The 26,024-nt window shown below is 38.8% G+C and overlaps 1 protein-coding gene and 1 long non-coding RNA gene across 3 annotated transcripts in view; one reads left to right on the top strand and one right to left on the bottom strand.

Annotated features, from left to right (window-relative positions):
* LOC309627305 overlaps positions 1-9,956 on the bottom strand; it is a 33,302-nt gene extending 23,346 nt beyond the window's left edge. The window contains exon 1 of the long non-coding RNA XR_014243666.1: positions 648-9,956. This is a non-coding gene — a long non-coding RNA (uncharacterized lncRNA). The remainder of the gene's footprint in view (positions 1-647) is intronic.
* An 11,879-nt stretch (positions 9,957-21,835) lies between these two features.
* The window catches only part of DKK2 (dickkopf WNT signaling pathway inhibitor 2), a 108,138-nt gene continuing 103,949 nt past the window's right edge, over positions 21,836-26,024 (top strand). Inside the window, exon 1 of one of the 2 annotated variants that reach the window (XM_082389147.1) lies at positions 21,836-23,834. In XM_082389147.1, the coding sequence (XP_082245273.1) occupies positions 23,574-23,834 (261 nt within the window). In that variant the 5' untranslated portion in view covers positions 21,836-23,573. The remainder of the gene's footprint in view (positions 23,835-26,024) is intronic. The other variant, XM_082389148.1, reaches the window with a different exon arrangement.

The raw sequence follows: 26,024 nt of genomic DNA, 5'->3' as shown, positions 1-26,024 counted from the left end.
AAATCCTTTTTAATATTTGATGAAGAGTGCATTGGAGCAAGGACAAGTGATATTCTTGGAGTTGTCCAGGTTTAAGGAGATAAAACTTGCAGAGCAACATAACTGGACATACCTGAAACTGTGGAATAAATCAGTGGGGCTCCCTTGTCCAGACCTGAGATACTGTTTTCCTGGACTTGCGACTCTACAGCCTCCTCTCATTTGTCCCTAGTAGATTCGGTGCTCTACACCCTCAGGAAGCCTGCCGTGCACATTTGCAGCTCAGTGTCTTCATCGTTCCTGTGGCCTCTGTCACCTTCCTCCAGTTCACGTTTTCCTATTCATTCCTTAAATCTCAAGTCAAATATCATCTCTGCTTGGAAGCATTTCTTGGTCCCCCAAAAGCTAAATTTATTACTCAGTCATTTGAAACGCTATATCTAGTTGAAGTGACCACTGTTATAAAATTCTGATATATCTACTTTGTTTTCTTGCGATTTTGCACTTTATTAATTAATTTAAATAAGAATGAATCCTAACGTTTTTCTAATCCTACAAATGACATGTGTCTCTCATCAGGAAAAATATGTTCTCTTCCTCAGAAATTGGACTGTAATAATTTCAACCGATTCTGGGTTGTTTCCTACAGTGATTATTTAAATACTCACCTCATAGTATAGAGAGATGGGTTGGTAAGAGTTTACTTCAGAACTTTCTCAATTTTCTGACTTGTCATTACAGGAGTGAGTCAATTCCTATCTCTCAATGTGGGCTCTGGGAGCCTTGATCTTTGTGTCACTGAGAAGATTAAGCATACATAAGATTGCAGGTAGAGAACAGAATATGTGCCTCATGGAATAAAAATTTTGAAGCTCCTTTAATCAATCTTTTCCTCAAAATTTTTTTCTGTGTTTAAACATAAGCATACTTTTAATGTTCAAATTGCTTTATTAATAAAATATTGTTATAATCACCTTTATAAGCTTGAAATACCACACAGTATGGGAACCCTAAACAGTCACAGCAAGTATTGTACACCCTCTATTTTACATCGTTTATATTATTGACTGTTAATACGTCATTTTCCTCTTTCATCTCCTGAACTAATATCATTTACTGAATTGCCTCATCAGTACTCCTTTTAGTAGAGATTATTTCAATATGTCGCACTTCAGAAAAAATATCAGACCTTTGAGAGCTTAGATTTTTTACTTTAGTTTCCTCCAAAATTGCTTTGTATATTAGGTCATAAAGATTTCCTAAAGCTAAATCAGACACATTTGATTTTGTATGGTTACAATTTCTTTGTTTTAGATAAATATTATCGATAGCTGTATGAATATGTTTTGAATTATTTTATGATGTCTTGAGAAATTATGTCCATTGTAACATCAGAAACAATTTTGACTTTTTCAATTGATCTTATAGGTTAGTCGTTGATGTTTTTCCATTTCATTTTTTCCTCCTGAACTTTCCAGTGGAACCAACATCTCTAAACAATTATCAGAGTGAATGTAATATCTGGTTTGTTTCTAAAAATCTTTATTTTGTTCTGAAATATATTTATACCACACACCTATGAATGTTATAGAGGTGATACTGTTGATTTTAAACTTTATAAGACATAATGGACAGAATAATTTCAAACATGTCTAATGAAACTTCTAAGATACCTGTATTTTAGTTTACTCTTAATAGATACCAAAGTCCTCTGTATGGAACCCAAATCATGCAATAGTACCCTTAAAGTATGAATTAATGATTCAAATCATTATTATTTCGTAATGCTATCTCTCATAATTTTACCCTGTTTCCCCAATGAGAAGGAATATGTAAGTGTTTGCGTGGTAATCAGGATCATTTTTGTATTACTCTCAGCAACAGAAAAATTAACCCTTGCCTCCCTGTTCATATCCTTTCTGAAAAGTACCTGTGCCCATTAGAAGCTTCCATTATGGGGAATGGTGAACCGAGGTAGCTCCTTTGTACCAGGTGACCCTGCCCCTGAAGAGAACCAAGCAGATTCTTTTAGCCAGGAATTTGGAATTTAGAAAGATCAAACTGAGTGAATCATCCAGCTAAGAAAAACGGAGTCCCAAGATAACAAAGAGGTATGACTGGAAGTTGGCTCTGAAAAAAGCCAAATCCAGTTACAGAGAGAGGACTGCCACAAGTCAGCAAAGAAGGGTGGTTTTCAGAAAGAAGCAGCGCAATGAAACAGAAGCACAAAGCTAGGCAAGAACAGGAAACGGGCAGTCCCATGAAAAGCAGAGGGAGTGGTCTGGTTCTCAGCTCTCAGGTCTGGGCCAGTGTGACCAAGCTGAGTTGTGCTTTTGCGTCTTACCCTCAGGTGCTATCACATTTCTTCTACCACGTGCTTCAGATTTTCTAATTGCAACCTAATAATTCTGAGAGGTAATTAAAAATCAAAAGGTATTTGTAAATTTAATAATACCTGAGAGGTATTATAAATCAAAAGAGTGGAAGAGATTCTCCTTACAGTTCCATTTCATGTAAAGTTACCAGATCCAAAGTATGTGAATAATAAAATACATTTCAATCTGAAAAATAACTTTTTAATCTTAAGGTATATTTCCATATTAGAAAATCATAAGCAATTTTTTTCACATGGTATCTATCACACAAGACGATCATGTCAGATGTTCTCTAGTAAATTCTCAAACATCTTCTTGGCCCCGGTCAAACCTGAACTCTAGCATGTGTTAAGCTTGAACTTAATAGACAGTATACTTATTTGCTCAAGTAACAGATGTCCTCTATTTGTTTCTGGACTGAAATTTTTTCAGCTTGTGTTCTTATTTATTCCAAATTCAGTATATTTTTATGTAGGACTCTTTAGACTCTGAGTGACAAGACCCCCTACCTTGAAATAGCTTAGACAAAAAGAGAAACTTATCGGTTCTCATAATGGGATCCTCTAACATTAGATTTCAGGTTTGACTCAAACCATAACTAGTAATCTTTCTCTCTTTGTCTCTTAACTCTGCTTTCCCCTATAGAGACTACTTTCTTGAGTAGGTGCTCTCCTGTCTTCCCTCCTGCCAGTTAAGAAATCTTGACAAAAGGAGAATGTCTCATTCTCAATGTTACCAGCAAATATCTGACCCCACTGCTAAGAATCTGCTTCTATGGCCAAGGATAGAATGCTCTGAGTTGCAAGGCCTGGGTCCTGTGTCTACTCTGAAGTCACATGAAGTAAGAATGGGGGAATGGGTAATTTCACCAAGGAAAACCAAGATGTTTTTACTCTGAGGAGAAGGACAGGTGGTGCTGGGAAACATAAGCAAAGATATTCCCTGTATCTACCCAGTATTTCCCATTTCTGTATTTATTCTGACTTTGCATTCCCACCCCAGTTATTATAGCTTTGTTCTCGTCAGTTATGGTCTGTTGACCTACACATTCTTATGCACTGATAGTGCATTATCTTCCACATTGGATCTACCAATTCAAGAATCATTCATCCAGTGACAGTCTTAGGAGCTGAGACCTTTTATGTGATATGATTCAAAGAGTGCCTGGATATTTCCTTTTTTTCCCCAAATATTTCCTCCTACTATCTGACACACAGATGTACTTTTTTGGATCCTAGGGGTCTTGGAGTTTTCCAGTTTTGTTTAAACACAAATATCCCCTTAAAGCAGTAGTAGCTTAAGCCACTCAGAGTTGGTGCTCTAGCAAGGATTAGCTGATGGCTAGTGATAAAAGTTTTCTGAGGGACAGTGTTTAAGGGAGATGGAATATTAGATGATTTTTGTTGGCACGGCATCAAAGATTTACTTGGTCTAACTTCACAATTTTCTTATGGTTATTCCAGCTCTAAGTCATCGTTTATACTTCTTCAACTCCAATGGAAAAATACAGATAAATTGTATCAGATATAAGAGAAGAGAAAAAAGTTACAAAAGGGTTTATTATTCCTAGATGTTTTTAAAAAATGAAGGGATTTCAAGTGCCAAACCACAAGGAAGACAAGACATGATAGCTATCCATCAGTGCTTGTGGAGTCAGATTCTGTGTCAAAGAAAGATAATGTTATTATCTTTGCAGGTTTTTCTGGTTAAAAAAAAAAACTCATTCAATAACAGACGTTGAGATCATGAAAAATATTATTAAATTCAAGTACAAAGCAATAATGTTTTATTGAATTGAACTGAAGAAGATTTAATTAAGTCTTTTAACATTTGGTACCTTCCACATGGCAGGCATTAATCTAGGTGTTTGGGCTACACTGATAGGTAAAATAGACTGAAATCCTCACCTTCACTGAGCTTACATGTTAGTGGAGAACATAGACAGTAATCAACATAATAAATAAGTAAAATATGTAGAGTAATAGAAACTTACAAATGCTATGGCAAAAATAAAATACAGAATAAGTTAACAGAAATAAGGAAGGCTATGTGGCGGTAATGGTCCAGTTTTAAGTAGGGTAGACTTGACTGAGAAGATGACATCTGGGCAAAGACTTGAACCGCTGAGGGGATGAGCCATACGATGTTGGCAGGAAGAAGCTGCGGGCAGAGGGAGCAGCCAGCAGGAAGTGCCTGGTGGGAATGTCTGGAAGGCTGAGCACCAGCAATGAGGCTGGTGTCCTGGGAGCGAATGAACGAGGAGGAGTTGGGGGAGATGAAAACACAGAGGATATTATATATCTTCTACCAAAATACTTGACTACAGATGGGTTGTATCCTCTGAGGTTCTAAAAGTTTAGCTATTACATTTTTTAATGTATTTTTCTCTGTAAATACGATTAGATTAACAAATTCTGAGCTATGGCCTCCTTTGGTTTGATGTTAGTTTTACCTATTTTAAATTTCTTCCATTTATAATGTCATTTTTTAAATAAATGTGAACTATTTCCTAAACTGGTGTTTCTCCCATGTATGTTAGTAGAGCATTCTCAAAAATGTGTTTTTTTTGACCGGGCATGAGGGTGGGAAGCTGCCATATGTGACTGTATGTAGCCACCGACTGGATGATGATAAAAGGGCCTTGCTGCAAAATATGCCTAAAAGTGGATAACTGCAAACAATCTCCCTCTCCCTCTAGTGTCCAAGAAGGAAAACGTGCAGACCTTAGCTGAGTGGAATTTGTTGGAAACAGAGCTTAAGTGAAGTCGAGATAAAGTTTAGTTTGGACCTGGCCACTGATGTGCTGGGCAACTGTGGACCAGTTACTGACCAAAATCTTAAATAAATGAAAAGGTCTGATGGCATCATTGTGAAGTAACTTAGTAGCTGATGAAATTTATTTGAGATTAGTTTTTACTATGTGTGTTTGGCATTTGGCAATTGTATATATAATCATTTCATAAGCATTTGTTAATATGAAACCCAGTGGATGGAGCTAAAGTATTTTGGAAAAAAATTACAAAACCAGAAGGGTCCCTACTCTTGATAACTATAATACATTTCGGATTTTCTGTCCTGAGTATTTATTCCCAGCCCTGCCTTTGCTACTAAATGACACAATTTATGGCTTCTTTCTTCCAGGGACTGTGAATGCTTAGCGAAGAGCAATTTATTTAGTGTAAGCCTAAGTAAACACAAGAGAGCAGGTCTATGAAAGGAAATAAAATATTACATTCCAAAAATGGGTCTTATGCTTTTACTTGTTTCTTTTAGTGGTAAAGTTAAGAAATGATCATTTTTTTATTTGATAGAATTTTAGATCTTTTACTAATTGTTTTGAAGTAAAGAATGTTCCCCTTTAGGCCTTGAGTTCTTGCTCAGTGTTTCCTGGATATTAACAGTTATAAATTTTGTTTTTCTACCCGTTTAAGTAATATGTGAATATAAGTATATCTTAACTCTTACATAAACAAAACAAAAAACACAAATGAGCTATAAAAATTTAAGTAATATTGGAATGTATATAATAAAAAGTACCTTCACCAACCTATTTCCCTCAATCCTACTTTCCTTTCCATGGTGAAACCAACATATTAGGAGTATGTGTCATTTAAATGTTCAGCTTGTGTGCACACACACAAACACAGAGTATGTTTTTCTGCGTTTTGCTTTTCTCATTTAACTATATAACTTGGAGATATTTTTATATGTGATAATTACTCATTTATCTCTATGGTTTTATCTCTATCTCTATATATCTCTTTTCCTACTTATCCATCTATCCATCCATCCATCCATCCATTTAACTATCTAATCTCTCATTTTTTTTGTTTTTTTAATTTTATTTATTTTTATATCTTTATTGGAGTATAATTGCTTTACAATGTTGTGTTAGTTTCTGTTGTACAACAAAGTGAATCAGCTACAAGTATACATATATCCCCATATCCCTTCCCTCTTGAGCCACCCTCCCTATCCCACCCCTTTAGGTTATCACAAAGCATCGAGCTGATCTCCCTGTGCGATGCAGCTGTTTCCCACTAGCTATCTATTTTACATTTGGTAGTGTATATATGTCAGTGCTACTCTCTCACTTCATCCCAGCCTCCCCTTCCCGCCCACACCCCCCGTGTCCTCAAGTCCATTCTCTATGTCTGCGTCTTTATTTCTGCCCTGCCACTAGGTTCATCAGTACCATATTTTTTAGATTCCATATATGTGTGTTAGCATACGGTATTTGTTTTTCTCTTTCTGACTTACTTCACTCTATGACAGACTCTAGGTCCATCCGCCTCATTACAAATAACTCAATTTTGTTCCTTTTTATGGCTGAGTAATATTCCACTGTATGTATGTGCCACATCTTCTTTATCCATTCATCTGTTGATGGATACTTCGGTTGCTTCCATGTCCTGGTAATTGTAAATAGTGCTGCAATGAACATTGGGGTGCATGTGTCTTTTTGAATTATGGTTTTCTCAGGGTATATGCCCAGTAGCGGGATTGCTGGGTCATATGGTAAAACTCTTAGAGGAAAACACAGGCAGAACACTCTTTGACTTAAATCATAGCAAGATCTTTTTTGACCCACTTTCTAGAGCAATGGAAATAAAATAAAAAATAAACAAATGGGACCTAATGAAACGTAAAAGCTTTTGCACAGCAAAGGAAACCTAATCTCGCATTTTTAACATCGCCTCATAAGCCCCCTCTCTCCATCATTCGTCTCCGCCTCTTTCTGCTCATCTGCATCAATCTCTCACCAAAGACTAACTTTCTTTCCTTCTTGTTCACAAGACAGAAAATATTACCAACAGATTCTGAGTTTGCATCTTCTTTTATCAAGAACACACGTAAAATTAGACTATTATTTTTAATGCTAATTCCAAGTTTCACAGGGAAGGAAGGGGGTCACTGGCCCTATTAGATCAGATGTGACACCAAATCCAAGTACTGTGTGGCCAGAGAGGCAGATGGTGTTGCAGCAATATGACTGCCAGAAACCTTGTTCTGCAGCTGAAAGAAAGACAAATATTACATAATATCACTTACATGTGTAATCCAAAAGATAATACACATGAATCTATATACAAAACAGAAACAGACTTACAGACATGGAAAACAAACTTACGGTTACCAAAGGGGAGAGGGAGAGGGGGAGGGAGAAATTAGGAGTATGGGATTAACAGATACAAACTACTGTGCATAAAATATATAAGTAATAAGGATTTACTCTGTAGCACAGGGAATTATATTCATTACCTTGTAATAATGTATAATGGAAAAGAATCTGAAAAAAATATTTAACTGAATCATTTTACCGTATACCTGAAATTAACACAATATTGTAAATCAACTATACTTCAATAAAAAAAATTCACATACCATACAATACAAAAAAAAAAAAAAAGAACTGTAGATGGGAGTCTGTTTTCAGAGAAAATGGTTCTCTGAGAAAGAGATGGGGGTCTAGGCCTCCAATTCAGTAAGTGTCCACTCAGTGGACACTTAACTTCCTCTTAAAAAATTTAATTCAGTTGTAAAACTTACCTCTCAAAGGTAAACTCTAGTATCAGTAGCATTATTTTGTATAGGAATTATCTTCTTATACAACTATTGATGGGACAGTCTCTTTTATTCGTCTCTAGCTTCTAAACCTGCATTACACTTATCTATTCCCTACTGTAAAATACGACACTTTGGGATCTGAATACACTGGGTTTTTTTTTTTTTTTTTCCCAAACTAAATCAGGAGACGTTGTCTGAAGTGTTATTATTGAAACAAAAAGTATTGTTGAAATTAGATGCCACCTAAAAAAAGTCAAAACATGCTTGTTTTAGATATATCTCCTGGTAAGAAATATAAACGGATAGGGGCACTGAAGCCAACTTGCCATGGCAGAAGCATTTAGAAGAGGTTAATTCCTCATGAGGACTTTAAGTTACATCTCTAATGTTTCAATGTTTTCAGTTCTCTTGAAGAGTTTATAAGAATATAAAATGATATAATCAATATTCATGAAGATACTTTGCCCCAAAGGCCACCTGCTTTTATAATTGGAGATTTTGCCTTAAAATTTTTATTGTTGTTGCTGTTGTCACTTTTATTTATGGAAATTTTCAAAACTAAAAAAACAGAAGAGTATAATGAATTCATATACATACCTCACTCAGCTTCAACAATTTCAAAACCCATCCCTGAGATTATTTTGAAGCAAATCCCAGACATAAAGCTATCTCATCTTGTAAATATTCTAGTGTGTATCTTTAAAAGATAAGGACTGTCTAAGAAAACTCATTTACAGAAACCATTATCACAACTTAAAGATTAACAATAGCTCCTAAATTTATCAAGTATCCATCATATAATTTTTTCAATTTGTTTGCCTAAATCAGATCCAAATATGATCCATGCATTATGATTTTTTAATGTGTCTTAATCATCTTTCCTTTGTCATCCTTTTTTCCTTGCATTTTGTTGTTGTTGTTGCTGTGGTTCATAAAAATTGAATCATTTGTTAAATAGAGTTTTGCACATGATCAGGATTTTACCGATTTCATCCCCGTGGTGCTATTTAATATGTTCCTCCATTCCCTATATATCTGAAAATTCATACTTCAATCTAGAGGCTTGATTGAATTCAGATCCAATTTTTTGGCAAGACAGCTTGATAGGTGGTACAGCTGACCCTTGAGCAACTCCCGGGGTAGAGACACCAACCCTCTGCAGAGCTGAACGTCCACATATAACTTCACAGTCAGCCCTCCTTATCCTTGGTTCTACATCTGCCAATTCAACCAAACTCAGATGGCGTAGCATTGTAGTATGTATTTATTGAAAAACTTTGTCTGTAAATGGATCTGTGCAGTTCAAACCCATGTTGTTCAAGGGTCAACTGTAATGTGTACTACTGCCATCAAGCAGCGTATCATATTTGGCTGTCTCAGTTTCTGTAATGTCAAACATTGATGATGATTGCCTAGATTCCATAACTCATTAAGGATTGCAATGGTGATGATCTTCTAATTCTGTCATCTATTAACCCCTATATGAAGAAAATGTTTTGATAATTTATTTGGTTACCCTGAGGTATGGTGAGACTAGGAAAAGCAGAATAAATGCTTATTTTTTCTTTTTTTTTTATCATTTTCAAAAAATAATAAGCTAGTTACTATGCATGGTCCCCTCCACCCTATTCCTGTCCTCCATTTTATTTGTGTGGTGATTTGTCTTTATTATTTTTTAAATCATAAGCAAAGACAGATAGAGATACAGTTACAGATATATATTTGTAACTACCCCTTCTTAGTTAAATGATAGTACACAATTTTCCATCTTGCCTTTTTTCACTTAATGATACATCTTGGAGATCACTCCATTTAATATATTAAGTATATTACTTATTCCTTTGTACAGATACATAGAACACCACTGTGGATGTGTTCTGAGTTTATTTAACCAGTGCTCTACTTATAGACATTTAGATTCTTTTCAAACCCTTGATATTACAGACAATCCTACAGTAAACACCCTGTGTCAATGTATTTTTGCTAGTCTATCTTTTGAAAAGATTCCTAAAAGTGGGATTACTCACTAAGTCAAAGGTAGGTTGCCAAATTCCCCTCCATATGGGGTACTGCCATTTTGTATTCCCATCAACGTGGGTGCTTGTTTTCTCACAGGCTTGCTGTAGAGATATTATCAAACATTTGGATTTTTGCAGTCTTATAGATAAGAAATCATATATTTGTGTAGTTTTAACTTGTATTTCTCTTATTATGTGCAAGCACTTTTTCATATTTTCAAAAGCCAGTTTTTTTCTCTAAACTCTCTGTTTGTATCTCTAGGCTATTTTTTTTGTAGAGTTGTTTGACTTTTACTTTTCCATCTTTTAGAAGCTCTTTACACATTAGGGATAGTCACCATTTATCTCTGATATAAGATCCAATTACTTTTTCTTGTTTGTCATTAATATTTTATCTTTGTTTATAGTGATTTTTGCCATGGAAAAATGATCTTTATGAAATCAAATTTTCTAATCTTTATTACTTCTGGATTTTAAGTCAGAAGAGCATTTCCCTGGTTATGGAGGAATTCAGTTTATGGAGGAATTCATCCATGTTTTCTTTTTACCTCTCGCATTATTTTATTATTTTTTTTACATTTAAAATTTTGATCCATTAGGAATTTAGCTGTGAGGGTGTAAAGAATAGATTCAGTTTTACCTTTTTAAAAAAATATTATTATCTAGTTAAACTAATCATCTTTTAGCCCACCGATTTGGGATGCTGCTTCTATCATATACTAAATGTCCATATGCAATTGGGTATACTCCTGAGTTTTCTGTGGTATCATGTTGGTCTGTATGTCTGTTTATGTGCCAGTAACAAACCAATGCCTCTTTTAGAGGTTTTAATTTCTGGTAGATTTATCTCCGTCTCTCTAATCACTACTGTTCTTTTTCAGAGTTTTCCTGACCTTTCTTGTTTACTCTCCTGAAAGATTTTTAATCCAATGAATTTTAAAAACAACTTTCAAAGAAACATGATGTATTTTTACTGAGATTATATTAAGTTTATTAATTCAGGCGTAACTGACATCTTTATAATGTTGAGTCTTCTGCTCCAAGAATATTGTATTACTTTCCATTTGCTTAAGTCCACTTTTTTTTTTATCTTTCAGGAGTATTAGGTTTCAAGAATATATTTTTTGTACATATCAGGTTATGTTTATACCTAAGAATTGTATGATTAGATTTTGGCAATTGGCATGGGGTCTTCACTTCCTTTATAATGTCTAAACAATTTTTTCTTATATATAAAGACTAGAGATGATTGAATATTAAATTTAAAAACTGATTCTTTAGTAAATTCCTTTTTTCTTTTTAGTTTTCCAGATATATACTTAACATTATCTGCAAATAGAGGTAGTTTTACTTTCTTTCCAGTTCTTATGGCTTATGCCTGATTGATTTCTGTTGCTCAACTGATGACTATTACCAATAGCACAGTGCTCAGTAGTAGTGGAGATTGTGATCATCCTCATCTTACTTCTGACTTTCTCATTTAAGCATCAATGATTCTATTAAGTAAAGATTCCAACTTTTGTAATGATATCTCTATCCCTATTATCTCTATCTCTATCCCTTTATCTAGACCTAAACCTATATATATATACCTAGACCTAGACCTAGGCCTAGACTTAGACCTAGACGGTTGACCCTTGAACAAAGTAGAAGGATTAGGGGCACTGACCCTCTATGAAGTAAAACCTCTGAGTATAATGTATAGTCAGCCCTCTGTATTCACAGTTCCTTTATATTCGACGATTTAACCAACCAAGATCCTGTAGTACTATGGTGTTTACTGTTGGAAAAAGAATCCACGTATAAGTGGACCTGGGCAATTCAAACCTGTGTTGTTCAAGGGTCAACTGAATATATCTCCATAAATTCCCATTCTATTGGTTAATATTTAACATGAATAGTATTGATTATTGCCAGGTGCTTTTTCTGCATGTATGGAGATGATCATATTATTCTCTTAGCCCTATTACACTGATGGAGCATATTAATGGCTTTCCTAAGTACATTACATTTCTGAACAAACCCTCATTTAGTCATGGTGTGTTGTTTAAAAGGACTGTTGAGTTTTGTTTACTACGACTATTGAAGATTTCTTCACATCCATATTCACAAGTGTTGTTATCTCTCTCTCTCTTTCTCTTCTGTTACTTGTTACTGCATAAAGCCATTATATAATACTGTGTCTCTCACTGAAGGCCATCCTGTAGTCTAGGCTCTACAGGTAATTGCATTTTTAGTACCACTATTTCAGTATCTCCCCAGTCACTGTGGTTTTCTAAATCTTATTTTCTGGTAGATTTCTAAGGAAGGGCTTATGTGATAATATTCTCTGACCCCTCAGATTCACAAACCATTTTGTCTGGAACTTTTGTATATAAAGATCAGTTTACCTGGTTTCAAAACCCTTGGTTCACATTTTCTTTCTTTGAATATCTTAAATATGTTACTTAATTGTCTCCTAGTATAAAACATGGTTGATGAAAGTGACACGATCTTTTTGCCTACTGGCCAAAGGACATTTTTTTTCAAGTTCAGTAGTTTAACTAGAATATGTTACGGGGTTGTCCATTCTGGGTTGACTTTCTCCTGTGTAACATTATCATATGTAATTTCAAATCTTTTGGTTCATGTTATTTTAGAACATTTTCTTAAATTATTTAGTGTTTGTTTTGTTCCACTGCCTAGGTTTCTTATTTGGGAAAACTATTATAAGTATGTTGAATCAGCTTTTCCTATTTCTATATTTATTATTAGTTTTCTTGAACTCTTTATTTTTTTTTTCTTTCTTTTTCTTTTTTGGTCACACTGCGTGGCATGCAGGATCTTAGTTCCCAGACCAGGGATCAGATCTGAGCCCCCTGATCAGATCTGAGCCCCCTGCAGTGGAAGCTCAGAGTCCTAACCACTGGACCACCAGGGAATTCCCCTCTTGAACTCTTTTTATCTCTTTCCTTATTTCTTGATTTATCCACGTCCCTCCTTTTCATCTGATATTTCTCCTAAAGATTCCCTTTAGGAGATTCATTCAGTATTCATTTCTGAAATGATTTTTCTTGCTACGTATCTTTTCAAATATTTCTCTTCTTGAAACATATTATTAGAGTTTTTCGAATTCTGACATATGATGTTCTTTGATAGCTTCAATTTTTTTCTTAATTTCCTTTAGTGTGTTCTGGAATATTAGGTTACTCTTTTTATGTGTTTACTGGGTATTGTTTTTGTTTGCTTGTTCGGTTTTTGGGTTTTGGGTTTTTTTTCTGCTTGCAGTTAGTGATGCTATTCCAATCCTTATTCTCTTTTTTTACATATTACATTTATATAGGATTGGGCCACAATCCTCTTTTGTTGCCCATTTTTAATTCAAATAAGTTTTTCTTTGCTCTTAGAGACAGGGTTGGGCCAAAATAACTTTTCTAGCTACATTGCTCTAGTACTCCCTCTTCTGTTGTTTTTACAGAGTGATTTAAAAAATGGCCTCATATTTTTGAGATCTACTTCCACCCTTTGCTCATTTTTATCTAGACTTTTTCTTTTGTCCTGATTGTTCTTGGCCTGCTCAATTTGGATTCTATTTCCAGAAGTTGTTCTTCATTGAGGGGCTTTGTTCCTTGATTTAGAACCTGCAGAACCCATTCCCTCCTGGTTTTGTATACTATTTTAAGATTGGTTGTTTTTTTTTCCAATGAGGACCAGATAAAGATTTGGGGTTGTGCTTGTTCTCAGAGCTCCATTGCTTTCCCTCAATACAGTAAGTCCCTTAAATATAAACCTTCAAGTTGCGAACTTTCAAAGATGTGAATGTGCGTTCAGAATGCAATCCAGTTCTTGTCATCTATGACAAGAAAAAAAGAGCTGCTACCCAGACATCACTGGATGGTTTTTTCAAGAGGGTAGATAGAGTTGAATCCAGCAAGGAACCAGACCCTGTGCCATCAGGTGGGAGTGAAATTGCAGCTTGCCCTCCATCTCCTATTGCTGATGATCCTTCAGCTCTACCATCTCCCACCTCCTCAGCCTCCTCCAGTCAGTAACTCTTCTTGCCTGTTTAGTTACTGGATGCCAGCCCCTGTATGCCAGCTGTTGTACTGTACTACTGTACGTTTCAAGGTCCTGTACTGTAAGATTAAAAATGTTTTCTTTATTTTTTTGTGTTTGTTTTTTATGTATTGTTTGTGTGAAAAGTATGATAAACCTATTACAGTACTATATAGCCAATTGTGTTAGTTGGGTACCTAGGCTAACTTTGTTGGACTTATGAACAAATTGGACTTATGAACGTGCTCTTGGAACAGAACTCGTTCATACGTAGGGGACTTACTGTAATCTTTTTCATGGAAACTGATATTGTATGGGCCTTATAACTACTGATGATTTTGTTCACTCACCATGTTGCCTAATTATACTGTAGATGTTGTCTGTGTTTTTTGGTTTTGTTATCCTAGTATCTTTTTCTGGTTTTGTAAAGCAGGAGTTTAAAAACTATTCCATCATGTATTCCCAGACTCTACCTTCATAGTTTTACCTACAGACTTTTCGAATAACACTATCCCCTTGTGTCAGGGGCTGCTTTATTTGGTGGTTTATTGCAGGAAGTAGAACAAAGAGTAAAGTTAGGACAGAGTGAGTAAGGGGGGAAGCAGTTTGTTGAAATAATCTTTTAAAAAATCAAGACAAAAAGATGCAAATATTTTTACAGTGGTGAGCAGGCACAGGAACTAAAGGAGGGTTAAGTACTGAGGTCTTCAGATTTTGTTGCCTTTTTTTGTTTTGTTTTGTTTTGTTTTTTTAGGTAGCCAGGGAAAGTTTGAGGATAAAGTGGTGGTAAGTGAGATTAAGCAGGTATTGTTTATTCCCAGTGCATTCTGCACGTTCATGGGACTGCTAGCAGCACTTCATTCGCCTTTGTTTCTGAGTGGTGTGGAAGAGTTTTTACAGCAGACTTCAGTGCCACATGGGCAACCTCTGAATAGGCCTTGACAAAGGAAGATGGCTCCTTGTGTATAGTTGGGTAAGGGGAAGATTTTTGATTTTATTTTTTTCAATCTTGGCAATCTGAGATTTGAAAGGTATTGCAACCTCTTCATTAGAGGAGTAGATGAATTCGTTTGTCAGTTCTCTTCCATTTAATAATAGCGGTACAAGAATGGCCTTTAAAAGCTTTTCTCCAGAAAAGTTACTTTGTAATAATCTCTAGCTCTTCATCTTTCTAACCATGAATATATGTGCATTACTGCCCTCTGCTACATGAACTTAGACCTCTCTTAGTCTTGTAGACTAATAATAACTATGTAAGATCACTTATTTTTTTAAAGCCCATTTCTAACAGTTAACAGGAACTCTTATCAGAGAAAAATATCATGATGGGTTGCAATTTCCATCCCCCATATATATGGTCTCACTCAGAGGCACTACTTAGAGTGGTTTCCTTAGGGACATTTTAACATCAAATGGCCATTGGAAAAGAAATCAGTTGATTATGTCTGCTATATTCAGAAAGCGTGTTACAAATGAGTGACAGTGTACAAATTAACTTAAAATTAACAGTCTTAGGTGTATCTACACTTGGTTAAAGACAATTAAGAGTGTTGGACTGTAGCAAGAATAACTTTTGATCAGAACTTGTAACTGTGAGCTTTTTTAATGAGTGAACTCCTAGAATTATGCAAACATATAGAAGAAAAATCATGTAATTCTGTGAACTTGAAAATGGTGCTTAAAAGATTATAAACGTATCTTGACTTTTCATGTTAGAAAGGGTCCCGGTTGGCATACCCCTGACCCCAGTGCTAGCTCCAGTGTAAATTGGAAGGGGGAAAATATATTCAATATTATAGAACAATAGGATAGCTTAAAAATTTGAATAATTCTATAACATGATAAGATTATATTTATATAATGCATTTTGATACCTAAAAGGCAAACCGATCAAAGATTTAAGAATGCCATTTTCTTGTTAATTAAAATATACAACATTGGTACTGGAGAACAAGGCTAACCCAGTTTTAGAACATGGAAACAGTTGTTACATTCTAGGAGATATTATTTGATCTTAGGTGTATACAAATCTGCACCTATATTCTTGACACTAACAACCAAAATAGCGTTTTATGGATTTCAGGTGAGATCGAGTGCGTTCAGGGTGGTATGGCTGTAGACATATTTTATGGATTTCAGAAAGACCAACAACTAAAAAAAAAAAAACTAAATGAAATTATTCTAACTCAGATTTCTTAATAATTTAAAACTAAGTGGTCAAAGTGCACATATATTAAAAAATGATTCCATGAGCAGTTTCAATGAAATTAGATATTCCCTCTGCTTCCACATATTTAGCACTGCCTTGAATTAATTAAAAGTACTGTGATTCCAAGTAACTATTAATTTACTGAGTAAATTGAACAAATCAAATTAAATAAATGGACAAATTAAGTTAGTAACAGAACAACTTGCTGATTGCTAGATCACTCTATTTTTGATGGCCACTTCCTTTTTCTTTGATCTACAACAGTTTCATTTTTGTATCGTATATACTCCTGGATTTTATTGTTTCCATCTTTCATTAACAAAGTGCTGTTTTTAAATGTAGAAATGATCTTATCTTCTTGGCAAATAGCTTGAATTTTTTGTGTTCTTTTTCAGGGCCCCAGTGGAACCTTGACAGTCACTTTCAGACGCGGTCAGCTGCATTCATATTTAGCCATAATTCACACAGAAGAAGGTGAGGAAGTTAATATCATTAACACAGGTTAGAGGTAAAATGGTAATAGGAAAATTTTTAAAATAGCACTTTTAAGTGGACATATGACACATCTCCCACATTATGTTTAGGAACTCTGGCAGAGTTCCAGAAATGTTACACTTTCCTCAAATGTTTTATATGCACTGTCTATAAATTCATCTGTTAGGGGCTGAATTGTGTGCCCCCTCCCCAAATTCATATGTTGAAACCCTAACCCCGAGTGCCTCTGTATGTAACTGCATTTGGAGATAAGGTTTTTCAAAAGGTAATTAAGTTAAAATGCAGTCTTTAGGGTAGGCCCTAATCCAATATGACACGTATTCTTTTACTAAGAGGAAATTTGGACAAAGACAGAGGGACAGCCCAGTGAGAAGAAGGCCATCTGCAAGCCAAGGAAAAAGGCCTCAGAGGAAACCAAACTGCTGACACCTTGATCTTGGACTTCCAGCTTCTAGAACTGTAAGAAAATACATTTCTGTTGTTTAAACCCCCCAGTCTCTAGTATTTTGTTATATCAGCCTGGGCAGGTGAGGACACCATCCTTATAGCAGAGAGTCTTTTTTTGGTTTTCTGCTCTATGATCATTCAGCTTCCAAGAGGCTTTACTATATTGGTCGAAGCTGCAATATATGTGCTCATCTACTTGTATTCTTGGTGTTATTTGTAGCCCTTTATCAAGTGATTTATCTTGGCTCTTTTAGAGGAATCAGTGTTACGTCCTGCTGCAGTGATGCAAAGCCACCTCCATTTTGTTTGGATGAATTCTCCTTTTCTTAGGTGCACTCCACATTGTTGCCATAACTGGGCATCTGTAAGTACAAATGAGGGCCTGCTGTGCTGCAAGTTACTCTTTGCTCAGTATTATTTTAATATTGGACATTGTTTTAAAGGCATGACTAAGGCATACAAATAAGAGATAATACATGCAATAAATGTGAAGTACCTAACAAGTTTAGCACAGAGTAAGCATTCAGTATATTTTGGTTATTATTATTTTTTTATTATTACTATATCTTCCAAGCCAGTTACCTTTAAAATTCCTTAAACTGATTGAAGTTTAATACTTTGAGTTTTTCATACCTCAAGATGTTTTTGAGCATTGGAGCCTATTCCCAGAGTATCAAAAGGTACGACCTATTGCAGAATGATCATTTGAAGATAAACTGAACACAATTTACATTCCCTGTTACCAAGCATGGTTATGCTTCAAACACAGATTTAAAATTGCCACTTAGGAACATATTTCCTTAGTTTGTGCCAATAGTTTTCCCATTATTTTTCAATCTGTGCCATAATTTGTTTTATAGTTGAAGTTTTTCTATGTTTACTACTCATAGTTTCAGATAACTGACCAGGAACAAACACATTTTACCATGACTGGATTAACTACCCTGCCCTTCCATTTTTTAATATGCCTTACTTCAAATGACCATATCTGACTAGAAAAATTGCCAGATTTGCAATAGTTTCCCCATTTGAGTAATGTTTGTTTTGGCAATAATCTGCAATAATAGCAGGATAGAAATCAATCCGTCTTGTTGGCAGGTTGAGTACTCATAGAGTATTTGCCCAACTCGTTGCATCCAAATCTGTATGGTTGATTAAAGCCAAAAAACCAGCCAACACAACCCTCCCCCAAATAAAAACAGTAACAAGATAGACACTTAAAAATTCATGTTGCGGGAGCCCTCTCGCATGAGGTCCTGTCAAAAATAACAGCAGTTCTAACTTCCTTGTCAGATTCCTACAGAACCCTGGAGGTCTAAGGAAAAGAATTTGGAAACTACTGGTCTAGATTATCTACAAGTTGTGTGTTTTGTTGTTCAAGATGAGATTTCTTGCAATGAGCCTCTCTCAAGAATTAAACATATTTTCCAAACCACCAAGTATAGTACTCTTTCCAAAAATGAATCTTGAAACAGCCTGCCAGAGCTCAGCAGTAGGGGTATATGGACCACCAAGAAGGATATGCAGTGTATAGAACCAGCAGAAACTGTGCATCATAAAGGGAAAGGTTTGGTGTTAAACGTTTGGTGTTAAACGCTTCTAATTTCAGTTCTACCTAAGGCCACCCATATGCACAAGAGTCAACAGAAGTTTGTCTACCTGAGTTTCTGACTATATTATTTGCATGCTTTTTATTAGTTGGGTTCAGTCTCTTAAGGGAGGGATTTGTTTAGTAAGTTTCTATCATTTGGGTGGCAGGTAAAGTATTGAGAAGATGACTGATGTGTCAAGGATTAAGAAACAAGCCATTGGCTAGGAAATTATGTTTCTGATTGATTTACTCTGAAATAACCTTGAACCATTTCACTTGTGCGTGTTTGGGTCAAGCACAGCCAGTGCCTCAAATGTGAGTGACGAGGTCTTTTCTCATTCACTGGACCTGTTGTCCAGGAGATCAAGTCAGAAGAGAGTTAACAGGTGAAACTATGGCAGGGATAGAATAGGAGGTGCAATTTTTCATATCTGGTATGTAAATTAGTCCTATCAAGAGACATTAAAAATGTTCACAATACCAGTGCTAATATTCATTTATCACAAATTATTTAAAATGTAATTGACGCTAACACATGGTACTGTTTTTCCTTAGACAATGAGAAACATAAAATTCTCATGTGATAAGATCCAAAGTGTGAGTCCTACTAGAATTGAAGACCAGGTAGGCTGGTTTACCATGGAGAGAGGAAACACACAAAGCCATATATTCCAAATCCTTTAACACCGAAAAATGATGGAGATGTTTCATGTGCATCTTGTGTGAACAAGAAGATTTGTGGGTCTATGGGACCTACTAAAAATTAACGTCCCTTCCCAAGTTTGCCAGAGTACTGTACTTCTTACTTATCTAAAATGACCCAAATGACCACAGCTAGTGTCATTTCTCTGCATTTAACCACAAATGTGGGAATACTGTCTCCCTGTGTGCTGTTAAAATGTACATGTAACTTATGAGAAAAGGAAAGACTCTGGGGGACATTCCTAATATTTTTATTCCCATAGTCATATGAATTCAATCCAGCTTGGAAGCTCCAGATACCCTGTGAGAGGCTGAGATTGGCAGAGTTCAGTGGTGGATGAGAACAGAGGAGGGCTAATAGCAGCAGCTCCTGAGAGGGGTAGAGGCAGATTTCAGTAAGTCAAGGCCTTCACAGTGGACCATAAGACTCTCCACAGCCAAGGCCCTGACTTACTCACTTTTGTATCCTTAAGGCCCTAAATTTAATAAATATACAGTGAATAAATGAACAACTGATAAATAGACTATTGTGGGAAGTGGTTACTAATGCCGGGAGAGAGAAAATAGGATGAAAAACAAGAATAAGGCAATGAGGTGTACACTTAGCTTACCTTGGCCCTAAGTATTCAGAAGGAAACCAGGACCCAGAAGAAACTGCTGAGTCAGTTGTGGTTTTTCTATGGAGCCAAAATCACCCCACAGCTGAGGAGCAAAGAGAAGTGGGAAATTATGGCCAAAGGAGAAAGTGTCCACAGAGGCACTTTCTTCTGGACAAGAGGACCCTATCTTTACTTCTGTACAGTGTTGCTTTTATTTATTTACTCCCTAATGATGTTATGCAAAAGGCATAAAAAATCTATTTTTCCAAGTAGAATATGAAGCTTGTATCTTCATATTTATGAAAACACACATGAGAAAACACATGTGGGATTAAAACAGTAATCCAAAGGATTATGTTTATTTGCAGTTAGCTGATTTTGTATGTGCATACCTACTTGTCCGCATGTGGGTTATGTCTGTCTGTTTCTGTCTTCTATACAATGTTACAGAGAGCATTTGGACCATGAATGAAATTAGTTTTTATCTTCTTTTTAGCCTAAGGTGTAGTTGTGTATGTTTTAGCATTTGATTCCATAGCGTGATTTTGTTTTATATAAAAGGGACAATGTTTGTGAAAGTAATTTTCATGTGAACTTTGATTTTTAACCATATTTGTAAAGTTTGCTTTTGGAACTTGTAGGGTCCTGTGTAAACCTCTGAGATAATCTCTTTATCCTGATATCTAGAGCTGAAGGGTTTCTTGAGAGTACATGTGCTGAATTGTACACTATTTCTTTTTAGCATATGACAGGAGTTGGGTTCTGAGTATGTGGTATCTTATTTTGGTTGGTGGTAAAGAAAGAGGGAACCAACAGAAACAGGCAAAGCATCTTCAGATTTTCTGTTGATTCATTGGAGTTGGTTCTTCAGCAGCTGGTGGATTCCCACACTCTTCAAGTGGAGGGAGAGTGATTTCTTGCTTACATATTTAGCTCTCTTTTCCTTTTGCCCTATAATACTCTTGAAAAATATCCAAACCAGTAGGATCCTAACTTAATTTTCTCCATTTCTCTCATGTTTTCTGTTTGGCAAATCACAATGAAGGCAAAAGATACACCTTTGTGTGTAAAATCTAAGCATTGAATCCCAAGTACTTATCTGTAGAGTGTAAGTTAGTTTCCTTGCCCTCCACTAGTGCCTGGAATGCTTACAAATCCTTACAAATCCATTCCTGGGCATATTTTTAAAAATTGAAAAAAAAAATTTTTTTTAACGTGAAAATCTCTACCCTGAGGAAGCACAAGGCAATCCAAAGATAAGAAAACATGCCTGAGGGTTCCTCAAGTTTTAATCACCTCTTGCTTGTGCATTCAAAAAGAAAAAAGTCATTCAGAAAATGAAGAATTCCTGGCAGACAGAACAGGGCAGAGAAATATGCAAAGCTGGTGCAGCCCGCGGGAACCCAGCTACAAGTTCACACTTTAGACCTTCTCAGCCCTTTTGGTGGAAAAGAAAGGAGTCACTAACGTTCTCCCCTAGCAACTGTTGACTGTGCACCGCCGTCCGCGCTGGTGTGCGCCAGGATCAGGTGCGAAAGCTGAGGAACTCAGGTCTGAAGATCCTAGAGCGTGTTTAGAAAGAACAGCCTGCTCCCCCAGCTGTTAGCCATCAAGTTGTGCCGCACGGCCTCGATTTCTCTGTGCACAGATGTTAGCGCACCAGAGAAGGAGAAATGCAACAAATTCCGAAGCCCTTGGGTTGCCTTGGAAGCCTTGGCTCTCTACTGCCGCTGAACATCTCCAGTCCCAGAGACTGCCTGGGACAGCTCTCATCTCTGTCTCCGGGAACGCTTCCTCGCCTTGCCCAGCGGCTGCCACTGGCGCCCCCAAGCGCCGCAGACCCGCGCGCTCCAGGCCTTCTCTGAGCCTCTTTCCCACAGAAGCGAACCGGACCCGGGGAGCCTCGGGTCTCGCAGGAAAGGCTTCGCATGTAATTCCCAGAGGCTAAGGGGCAGAAAGCAGAACCTCCAAGACTCCCTTGCCGCCCCGTTCATTCCTGTCTGGGATTTCCTCTTTGCAAAGGGACGAGTTGCCTGGGACGGTAAAGGTGCCCGGTAGAGCTGTGAGATTCAAAGCTCGGAAGGTACTCAGGGGGCCCCCATTGCTCCCAGCTCCTCAGAGAAGTAGGCAAACGCTGCTTGTGTGGTGGGGAGGGGGACTGGAGTGTGAAGAGGGGGAGACCAGAACGTCCTACACGCCTCTCAGAGGGAGAATAGGAGCATCTTTCCCCCTTCTCTGGTACTCTTCTTCCCAAAGCCCCATTTGGGTCGGTTGGGCACTCCCTGGCGCACCAGTACAGCGCCAGTCTCACACATCCACTGGGAGGCACAGGCTAAAACCCAACTTGAGCATACACAGACCATTAACGCCCAGATGCTCACTTCTTTCAGTCTTCTGTAGGGCTTTCCCAGTGCTCCTCCAGGAGTCAGGGGCTGGAGGTGGGTTGGGGAGGGGTGCTGGCGGTCCCGAAGCGAGGTGGCACCTCGCCCCTCTCCACGTCCACATTTGCCATCCGTTTGTTTGCAAGGGTTCTTCCATCCTCTGGAGTGGCTGGTTGTCAGGAATAATCAGAACCCCGCCTGTTCCTCTGGGGGTGAATCCCATTTCCTCAGCCGCTGTACGGTGCAAGGTCAGTGGGAGGGGGCGAGGGAGAAGCAGAAGGGGAAGCCTCAGAAGGAGCAGCCGCAGGGAAAAGAGAAGAGGGGGGCGGGAACGCGGGGGGTGATAGATACGTTTTCATTCTTTGTCACTATTGAATTGGGGGCGGAGGAAAAAAAAAAAACCCATTGTGGGAAGCTATAAAAAGCAAAGGGGGCGGCGATGAGAGAGCAGACGCAGAGAGGGAGACCTCGTGGAGCGCAAGACAGCTCCCGGGGCATCGCACCGTCCCTGGCAGCGCTTGGCTGCTGCAGGGCTGTGAGCCGGAGAACAACGCTTCGGGGCGCCTGTGCGTGCGCGCGCGCGTGCGGGACCTTGGCTGGCCTCAGACCTCAGGGGTCTTGTCTGGGGGCGGTTCCTGATCCCCCATATAGTGCCCGCTAACTTTGAAAAGGAGGACTTATGTCCTGCAAAGGTTGAGACATAAGGGGTAGGGAAGGAAAAGGAGAGAAAACGCAACTGAGGCCGAAGGAGAAGGAACTGATGTGGACCTCCTGAGCAGTTGGGAGGAGGACTGGACCGCGGAGAACCGGGCGGGACCTCGGAGGTGCGGGGCAAGGAGCAACGGAAGCGGTGCGGGCCGTGGCGCTGGGTCTTCTTGCACCTCGGGTCACGCCTCCTTGGCAAGAAGGCGCCTCGCCTTTGATTGCTTCCAGTTACTGCAGAACTTCCTGCCCTGGCGGAGAAGCAGGTCTTGCTTGGGTCGCGCTCCCTCCCGGTCTGAGGCGTGAGACTGAGTTCACACGGTGCTGGGCCCCCAAAGCCAAGTGGGGTTGGGGGAAACAGAGTCTGCGAGTCCCGGCGCCCCGAGTGTAGGGCCCCGTGTTGGGCTCCTCCCTCCCTCTGTATCCGTACCCTTGCGGGCTTTGCCCCTCCCTGGGGACCCCTCGCCAGGAGATGGCCACGCTGATGCGGGGCAAGGACTCCTCCCGCTGCCTGCTCCTACTGGCCGCGGTGCTGATGGTGGAGAGCTCACAGTTCGGCAGCTCGCGGGCCAAACTCAACTCCATCAAGTCCTCTCTGGGCGGGGAGACGCCTGCCCAGGCCGCCAATCGATCTGCGGGCACATACCAAGGACTGGCTTTCGGCGGCAGTAAGAAGGGCAAAAACCTGGGGCAGGTAGGAAAATACCCCCAATGCACTCTTCAGCCAGGAGAGGTAGGGACCGGCACTCTCGGACACTTCATTTGCCTTTGCCCCCGAGGGCGCCCCCAGGTGTGGCGCGCGAGACGGCTGGGGAGGGGTTCGCAGATGCACGTCTGCACTGGCGGGGGTGGCTGGGTGGCTGCGAGTGCTGGAGGGTGTGGAGCGGGCGGGATGGGGTACTTTCTCATCTTTGCTTTGGGATATGATGGGCATGTGCGGAGATCTAGCGCGTACAGATGGGGGAAAGGGCCGGAATGGTCCTTCTCCACATTTAACACGGTGGATGTCGAGGATGATGTTAATAGCTAACACACAGCAACTACTATGTGTCAGGTACTGTTCTAAGCGTTTTACATATGTTTAATCTTCACAACCCTATGAGGTGGGCGCTGTTACTATCGCTATCCGGCAAATGAACAAACTTAGGCACCGAGTAGAAGCTCTTTGCCCACGGCACACAGTTAGTGTAAGTGGCAGAGCGGGATTTGAACCCGGACAGTCTGAGTCCAGTTTCTGGGCTCTTAACTGTTTCATTTCACAATCCGAAGAGGGAATTTACCGTTTTTCAGGTTCTCCTTCCTTCCCAGCCACTTTCTCCTTTCCGTGAAGTAAGGTCACATACAGAAAGCTTAAGTAAACGTGCATTTCTCACTCCTGGATATAAATCATCCCGGAGAAAACAAAATAACGAAGCGACAATGGCAGTATCATAGTTACAGAGGACCAGGGTGCCTGGGACGTAGCAAGGAAAACTCCCGAGGTTTATTTTCCAGAGGGAACTTTCCGCGAGCATCTTTGTTTCTCTGTCACACAGACAGATAGATTGACAGTCATGCAAACAGTTACACAAACAGACACAGAGAGACACGAGTGCGCACACCCTGCGCCCGTTGTGGCCAGCACGCAGCGGCCAGGAGAGGGGGCCCTGCGGGCACTGGGAACCACTACAGCTCCCCCTTCCACTCCTTTTTTGCGAAGCCAAAACCGAAAGCCAGTTTGCCAAGCAGCACGGGCACATCCACAGCACAACTGTCAACCCGTGAAGGCGGCTCATTGCCCCACAGATTCTGGGTTTCCTTGTTTTATGAGAGGATCCTGCTGCAGCTGCTGTGCGCGTCCTCCGCTGCCCCTGCCCCCAGCGCAGGCGGCAGAGCGAAGGTTGACAATCAAGGCCGTCCTGGATGGACAGCGAGGGAAGATTCTGCTCCGCTTGGCCCCCTAGTGCCCTCTCACGGGGAAAGTTTTGCTCGTTTTGCAGTTCCAGAATGCTTCCTAGGCTTTGAAATGTCAAACATTTCAGCTATCCTCTCAAAGGAATACAAAGCCTGCAACCACAGTAATTTTTTTTTTTTAAGTCTCAAGGGAAATAAACTATACATCTGCATACACACTACATGCATACATGTCCTGTGCATATTCTTACACATGTGTACATACCTCCATCCACACTTACAAGACCACTCTCATTCCATTTTCCTCTTCCTTGGGAAACACCCTGCCATTTTCAATAGGAATGGACTTCTCTTAGAAGTCCATAATGTCATGGGTCAAAGACTAGAAAGGATGCTCTCAGTCCAAATCATCAGATTTTTTTCTAATGCTACTGACTTCAAATTCCACCTTATCAGTTGCTGAAAAGAGCTGGGTTTAGTTTAGCAAAGAACAGAGGGATGGACCCAATAATCTTTGAGGTTCCTTTTGATTCTAATCCATGTACATTCTGTGAGTTTCTGCAAAGGGCTTTCTGTTTCCGTCACCATTGGGCCCTAACACCTGCTGTTCCTCAGTCAAATTACCAGTTATGTCAGCACTGCCGCTAGCCATAGGGTTACATGGGTTAGACTGTGGGATGCATCCCAGAACCTGGCTTATCCTTTATGTTTTGGTAGCATATCAGTATATAAATATGTATAAAATATGTATGCTTATTTTTCTATCTCTCCAAATATCTGCTCCTTAAAGAGGTTGTGACTCTGTTTTGCATGTCTTCAAATTGAAGATTGATTTATTTTATAAATGAGTTGAATTTTTCTTTTTCTTTTTTTTCTTTTTTGAGTTGGATGTCTTGTATGCTTTCCATAACTTAGTGGTCCTATGGAATATATTTCATTATATTTACTTAACTGTAATACAGGATCCTTAGAATTTGACATTGGGTTTGTGAGAAAATTACAACTTATTAGAGACAATGGTAACATAGAA

The sequence above is a fragment of the Balaenoptera borealis genome (genome assembly GCF_965194805.1).
Source record: "Balaenoptera borealis genome assembly, chromosome: 4".
Lineage (NCBI taxonomy): Eukaryota > Metazoa > Chordata > Mammalia > Artiodactyla > Balaenopteridae > Balaenoptera > Balaenoptera borealis.
This window is presented reverse-complemented; position numbering and strand designations above follow the sequence as displayed.